This window comes from Taudactylus pleione, unplaced genomic scaffold (genome assembly GCF_031769625.1).
Source record: "Taudactylus pleione unplaced genomic scaffold, aTauple2 ptg000490l, whole genome shotgun sequence".
Lineage (NCBI taxonomy): Eukaryota > Metazoa > Chordata > Amphibia > Anura > Myobatrachidae > Taudactylus > Taudactylus pleione.
In genome coordinates this window covers 3,050,576-3,058,584 of record NW_028284892.1, presented here as the reverse complement: position 1 = coordinate 3,058,584, position 8,009 = coordinate 3,050,576, and the positions used below count along the sequence as shown (strand labels likewise).

The following is an 8,009-nucleotide window of genomic DNA, read 5'->3' as shown; positions in this document are numbered from 1 at the left end:
CATCAGGGGGGGAAGTGGGTGCTCATACCATGCATGCCACCAGAGTACACCTTTGAGTTCTAGAGGCTGCAGTACCCCTTCAAGGCCTGCTTTACAATGACCATCAACAAGACCCAGGGGCAGTCGTAGAAGGTGGAAGATGGAACTGGCATTTGGAGGGCATGCTGATTCCAATAGTGCTAATTGGAGGTCCCAGGAAAACTGGCTCCCAATTTGGATGTATTACTATAATGTGTCTTTACCATGAGGTTAGGGTTAGGCACCCTAAAGGAGGGATAGGGTTAGGGGATAGATTAGGTTAGATAATACCTACCTTTCGCACAATCGGGATTTCCTTCCACGTCGGGCTGGCGCTGCCGGGATTTGAACCGCCGGCCATGCGGCCAGCGGTGTAACATATGTATTCCCTTACAATAGTTACATGGCCCAGAGTGGGTACTGTTATCATGCAGTGTAGGGACCACCAGTATCACGGAAGCCATGTTGCAGTTTCAGTTTAGTGTACTGGGGGACCTCCCTTTCTGGTTTTTGTTTTGTTTAGTACGACCCCTCCCTTTCATGCACCTGAAGAATAATTGCCAAAATGATTTGAGCAGCAATTTGTAGTTGCAGAAGGTGTCAGGGAATGACTTGAGGGTGGACTAGTTCTACATGGCCTGCTTCAGAGGGAGCTCACCCAGCAGCCTGGAGATTCTAGCACCTGAGAAGAAAACCACCAATGTGGTTTACAAAGACATCCTTAAAGTAAAGAATAAAAAAATTTGCATATGTCTTAAAACCCACCGTCAAATCACTCATAATAAATAAAAAAAATTACATTTATTTAAATGGATACTACCACGCTCCTTTACCCCACAGGCATAAAATGAAGTAAGCATATAATGTAAGATGGGATGAAGGAAATGGAAATAGCAAGTATCTAAGGTCTACCCGGCTCAAACTGGGCACAGCTAATTAACTATATGTATTTCTTACGGAATGTTTTACCCTTTCCAGACCATCGTGTACCTTCATCATATACATAAATAACTATTGCATGAAGAATTTAGAGATCACCACAACAACAATGATGGTTTTTCTGGAATTTTTAGAATTTGTACTTTATAGCTTTGACTAGAGCTGCTGCACATACCCCATTGCCGATCTTCTGTTCTTTTATCCATTGTACGATATAAATGTTATCAATAAAAAAAATTATATTATCCCTAGACTACAATGGAACACTGCCACCTAGTGGTCAGAGTAAAGAGAAAACAACTTCAGAGTACTTACGGGGTATGAGTGATAATCCTAGAAATGGATTGTAAAAACATGCTAGGCACATGTAGCTGTATCTATATATCATCAGTTCCTGGTACTGGATGCAGATTCCATTGTAAGCAGCACATACTGTAGGAAGCTGGGGGCAGGAATACACTTTGTGATAAAGAGACTACTCTGACCTGAAGTTGTTCTATGTGCGCTAAACAAATGAAAATGTTGTAACTGTTCAATATACGCATAGGGACCGATTCAGAAGTCGCAGTAATTTCGTTTTGAATACAGTTCTAGCGATTGTCCGCACTGCGCACCCATCTGAGCTAAGATTTGTACAAACCTAAGACGCATTTCCACTCAATCTGAATGGGTGTAACTAGGCAGAAACTGGGCACTTGTACGTAAGTGTGCAGAGGGAGGGTAGTGGGCTTTCAAGAGGGATTACAGACTGGGGTGAGTGGACGCCAGGATTGGTCTGGTTACAGACGGATCTCCGACACCGGGAATAGGGCTGAAATAAATGTACGCCGATAGTGGTGACAGTTCCTTTCGCAATCGGAGAGATTGGGCTGTGCGGATGGATAAGTGCGACCATTGTGAATACACAGGGAGGTGCTCATCAGAACATTGCGTACAGGAGATAAAAGTTGTGACTGTGTGTAGGGAGGAGGCTGGTCCTAATACACCATTACCCCACAACCAGCGGCCATATTGGTGGGTCCTATAGTAGGTGATGCTGCAAAATTGTTCAATCACCACCACATCTCTGGCACTAAAACAAGCAGCATAGCCAACAATCATCAATGAAAATATTACTCATACACCTGTGACTGTTATTAGTAACTAATATAATCAGGCCGCATGTATTGTAAGGCCACCGGTACTCAGGAGAAGCTTTATGCTTATAGATCCTCTTGATTAGTGGTGTACGGCTGTGCAGAGGAGAATTACTGAGTGCTGGAACACGGGAGATTATAATGTACTATTGCCATGTGGGTCATTTCATCGCATGGTAAACACAGCTTATGTATAGCCAAGAGTAGGGATCATCGCTCCCCAAGGAGCAGGATTAACAATACACACTGGCATTCCTCGTGAACACTGGAAGGGCGCAGATGACAGAAATCAGGGCAGGCACCATGGTCTGCCAATAATGGGAAATCACTGTGCACACTGCTGTGTACTCCGTCAGACTCTGCTAGAGCCGAGTGTCTTTTTTGCGTCTAAGTAGCAATGAGATTCGACCAGGACGCACCAGCAGCTACTCATTAATTTGCAATGTGACACTTGTAGATCTGTGTGTGACGGAAGCCCCTGAATTTGTACACGCAGTGCTCCAAGGTAGCAGCCACAGCTATTTTCATTCCAAGTTCCGTTGTGGTTCATATACAGAGTCAGTCACACACAGATATACAGGTGTCACATAGCAAATTAATCGGAACAGTCTCCTGGTGCGTCCTAGTCTAATAGCTTTGCGACTTGCGTGCATTTTCGGCAAAAAGACAGCCGCTGGCAACTGTTGCATGGGACATGGCAGCTCACTCACGCTAGGCACGTCGCGCTGTGTGGCGTATTGAGGCTAGATGTACAAGGACACATCAGTATAATATACACCATTGTCTGCACTTGTCATTCACTGAAGCACCACTCAGTGCTGCCAACCATGGCATGATAAACTCTGGTGTAGCTGTAGCAGTGGCGGGCTGGGCCGGGGGGCAGGGTGCCATGTGCCCCCCGGGCCGCAGCGCTATGCGGGCAATCTGTGTCTGTGTGACACAGTTGCACCGCGCGTGTAGCGCTGACCAGACGGAGTTCGGTCAGCGCTACACAGTTACAAACACACAGCCGCCGGCTCCAGCAGCTTTATGTTTGTTTTGAGTGGTAGCCAATGAGAGTCTGTCAGACTCTCACTGATCTTCCGGCTCCTGCAGTGGGTAATGGGAGAGACGTCTCTCCCATAATGCAGAGCGGCCTGGCCCGGGAGGACTGACGGAGGAGCGGATGGCGGCGGCGGGGATTCAGGTGGTTTTTTTTATTATTTATTACGTGTGTGTTTGTACTGGGGGGGGGGAGGAGAACACTACTGGGGGCACTACAAGGGGGAGAACACTACTGGGGGCACTACAAGGAGGAGAGCACTACAAGGGGGGGGGGGGATTACTACTGGGTGCATTACAAGGGGGAGAGCACTACAAGGGGGATTACTACTGGGGGCACAACAAGGGGGGCTACTACTGGGGGCATTACAAGGGGGGGCTACTACTGGGGGCACTATAAGGGGGAGAGCACTACAAGAGAGGGACTACTACTGGGGGCACTACAAGGGGGGGGGGGGGAACTACTACTGGGGGCACTGCATAGGGGGCACCACTACTGCGGGCACTATATAAGGGGCTTACTACTGGGGGCACAAGGGGCACTGCACAGGGGGGACCACTACTGGGGGCACTGCATAGGAGGATCACTACTGGTGGCCTGTATAAGGGGGTCCTCTCCTGGGGCACAGGGGGCACTGCATATGGGCACCAATACAGGGGGCCGCCCCATATCTTTATTTTTACTTTACATTAATTCCATATGGAACCACCTCCTCTCTGGAACAAGGGGGGGGGGCGCCCTGGCTACACGCTACTCCTCTGCCAGGGCAACCTGCATGCATTTGCCCCTCAGGCTAAAAGTTGCCAGCCAGCCAGCCCCTGAGCTGTAGCTTCAGTCACCCTCTCCGAAGCTTTGCAGTCTGTGGCAAAACTGAACATGCAATACAAAATTAGACTATCTGCGCAAGGTTACATGTAAAGCAGCAGTTAACTGGGAAGGGACCCAGGTTGCTTAACAGGATAAGAATTCAAAAAGAGCTAGAGACTAAGCTATAGCTGTGCTTGTTGCACTGATACATTTCAGGGTTAGGTAGAGAGACAATATAATGGGATATAGAACAAAGATAGTGAAAGAAAGAAAAAGGAATGAGAATAATTTCCTGCTCTAAATAAATGGCTAGTAAAAAATATTTTATTTATTCTAAGGCAAAATTATTTATAAAATTGTTGCATAAATAACAAAATAAATACAAGGTATCATCCCTGACGAAGCTGGGAAGGATGAAACTGGTTGGATACTGTGTGTTCAACAAAGAAGAGAGCGGAGAACCCCTAACAGCTAAATTATCTGCACAAGCCGGACCAGAAGCTGCCTCTGTATGTTCCATGGTGCGTCCGAGCAGTCGGGAGGGTGCAGAGACACCGGACACAGTGAGCGAAGCAGAAGGACGTGGAAGTGCCGCACACTGGACCCCAGCAGTGACGAAGGAGCGGGGAATCTAATCACCGCCAGAAGAAAAGACCAGGTACTGCCAGCCAGTGTTACGTTCTTACTACCATACTCCGTATTTCAGGAGACGGAGCAACATTGCATATAAACGGAACAATCTGTCTTATTGTTTATGGAACACATTTCAGCCATTGGGCTTCTGGTTAACATTACAGCAGGAGACAAAAGTTTTTATGCATGCCATTCGGATTACAGGTTCATGATCTTTGTTCTATATAACATTATATCTTCTCTCTACCTAACCCTGACATGTATCAGCGCCACAAGCATAGCTATAACTCAGTCTCTAGCCTTTTTATTCTAAACCAAACATGCGTCCACTGTAGAGGTGCGCATGTACTAGACAGTTTGCTCCACGAGCGACATCGTCTAGATCAGTGGTTCTCAAACCCGGTCCTCAGGACCCCACACAGGTCACGTTTTCTGGCAGGAGCACAAGTGTAATCATTACTCATTAAAAAATTTTAAGACAGCCACAGGTGGAGCTAATTATTTCACTTGTGATTCTGTCGGGAGATCTGGAAAACATGCACTGCTTGGGGTCCTAAGGACAGAATTCGAGAACCTGTGGTCTAGTGTGTCCCCGGCAGGGGTGGGGAGGGGTGTGCTCGTTAACGACACTGAGCACAAACACTGAACGGTATCCTGAATGATACCGGGCTCCCTCCCTCATTCCCGAACATGCAACAACCTGACAATATCGTCAGGTTGGCCTGCATGTTCAGGCGACGAACGACAAAGACCAACGACCAGCGGGTGCGCGCATCGCTGGTCGTTGTCGAACAAAAACTGAAGGATATTTTGGACGACTGAACGATAACGCCCAGTGTGTACGCACCTTTATTAGACAATTGCAAGATACAGCTGCCAGCTAGCTAAGTAACAGGCAATGCAGGGCTCCCACCGTAATCAGTCCTCCTGGCTGTAGAACTGATGAAGTACAAAGCAGTGGTTCTCTTGTAGCCTCCTACCGCAGACCATGGTTGATAACAGAGAACACTAGCTTGCACAACAAACAGAATCTTAATATCTCAATTGATGAGAAATTTCACATATATTAGTAAATATTATAAGTAACTCTTACACAACAAATAATATGTTGGGCTTAGCGATGTTTTAAATGTCTCTTTGTACCATACACAAACATATTCCAAGGTTAAACCTTTATTTCTAGAATAAATAAAAATGTAAAAAGAAGAATGATAAAACCGGGTGATCTGTTCCTACGTTATGTTCCCGGGTCACTAGCTGCGATCTCCTCCAAAAGATCCCCTAAAGGGGAAGCCGCTTTAGCAGCGACGAGAACCAGATTCCTTGGTGAGAACTGAGGTTTAAACAGAGGGATCACATCGCAATGGAATCCTGCAAGGAAAGAGAAACAGATTCATACTTACAGTAACCAACGGTCCAACGTGCCACCATTGCTTTCCTTAGCTCATAACATTACACTCAATGACAACCCCTTATGTTCATCATAAATAATAACCGCTATCTAAAATGCGTGTGTCCAAGTTATCACAATATTCTCACAGGACGTTCTTTCCCAACGTGAGCCAATGACTATACTGCTCAGCCCACAGAATAGCAGTCACCTCCCAGTGCAGGCAACAGAGGGTATGATGGAGGAATGTTAAGGTCTGGTCTCCCTCCCCTTACCAGGCTTACAGTACTGACCCTGTTCCTGTAGGAAGATCATCCTGTCCAGCAGTATAAGAGTCTCCACTAGAGGCGCCAGCAGTAAGGCCAGACTGAAGAATGCCACCACATTCCGGTGCTGGGACAGCATGTGTTCTACGGAGGTCTCATCCATGGGGGTACTGGGATCCAGCCCTACTCGCTCTAGTCCTAGCTTGGCATATCTAAAAGGAGGAAAAATATGCACCAATAAAATCCATTATACAATAATAAAGGTAGAACGTGTCAATTCACATATAAAACGTGTAACTAACATACGGCATGCGAGTCCTGGAACACATTCTAATTACACATGGATTTGTTCTGGAGAATTAATAAGACACAGCACAAATGCAGACTGGAGTATCTGGGTCAGTTCCATTGTTTCACTGATCGCTTCCCCTTCTCTATGATCTAATTTACTTTGAATATGTGACTGCACACACCTAAAGAGCACGGTCATTTTCAGGGGTTTCTACTTATTTGTTGTGACAATAATGCGAATGAGCTCTAAGCGATTTCCCAATTCTGAAGATTATTTTTTACTAATAGATTGAATGGTGGCCACAGTTTTACTTTATAATGATGTAGAACAGGGAACGTCGCCTTGCGCAAAGGGTCTGCTGACTCAGAAATTCTACTAAGGGGGGTGAAAAATAGAAAAAAGTGTTGGAGAATGGTTTTAAAGTAGTGGGACAGGTATTATGGGGGTGCTGTATGGATGGGACAGGTGTTTAAAACCTTGCAGGTGCAAGTGACAGGTGTATTTTTAACATATTTAAAAAAAAATGCCCCATAATGACACAAAAAATATACTTGCACCCATTTTAATGTACCCCTAATTTAATTACAGCATTTATTTTGCCCCAAAAATATTTCTTTCTATAATTATTTCACCGTAAGTGAAATATGCACATAACAGCCATTGGACAATTTAAATAACCCCAAACCCATGGATTAGGCCACTAACACTTCTATACCATTACCCCACCTTACATTTTTTGAGGGTACAGGTTGATTTCCCCATTTTTATCTGTACTTATCGCCTGTCATCCATGCAAGAATTATCCTGTGAATTGTTTATCTCCGGTTTTGCAATAGGATAGCACGATAAACGGGAGCGCGCAAACATGCGATAAGCGGCAGGCAAATTCAGGCGATAGGTGGGAAAAGTTTTCCCCGGAGAAAAGTTATCGTTATCGCGGCTAATTGGATACCCATTTGCCTCCCTCTATCAATTGCATCTGTTTTGGAGGAAGTAACAGCTCTGCAGGATAAAGGCAATGCAGTAGGCCGATCAGTGAATTATCAATCGTGTCACACAAGTTCCATGGAACAAGCAGACTTACGAAATGACTGAATAGCAAACCCCCTTCTCGCAGAAGCAGCACCTGACCATTAGAAGCATGTAATAAATCCCCTGATATAGAGCGCCTGGTCACAGAAACTCAGAAGCAACAGCAGCATTTGGAAAATTAGCAAGAACCTTATGGACTTGCGGCTAGTGTGGATGAACTTGATATGGGTTTAAAAAATGTTAACAGTCTTGTCAGCCGACTGTGTGCAACTATGAATAATGAGCGCAGGCACCAATTGTGAGGGTTCCTATACTGTAACAATGACATTGGGATGTTGGCAGAGCAGAGCGGGCAGATAGTTCGCTTACATTTGGGTATACATAAAAGTCAGATGAAGACAGTGAGGGCGGCGGTAATGGATCAGTTAGTTGGCGTTATGTGTAAGGCCGTCAC

General features: G+C 45.6%; 1 protein-coding gene across 8 annotated transcripts in view; it reads right to left on the bottom strand.

Annotated features, from left to right (window-relative positions):
- Positions 1-4,248: 4,248 nt before the first annotated feature.
- The window catches only part of METTL25B (methyltransferase like 25B), a 250,820-nt gene continuing 247,059 nt past the window's right edge, over positions 4,249-8,009 (bottom strand). For all 8 annotated transcript variants that reach the window (XM_088449664.1, XM_088449663.1, XM_088449667.1 and 5 more), the window contains 2 exons: positions 6,259-6,443; positions 4,249-5,946 (listed from right to left, as the gene is read on the bottom strand). In XM_088449664.1, coding sequence (XP_088305790.1) covers positions 5,813-5,946; positions 6,259-6,443 — 319 coding nt within the window. In that variant the 3' untranslated portion in view covers positions 4,249-5,812. The remainder of the gene's footprint in view (positions 5,947-6,258; positions 6,444-8,009) is intronic.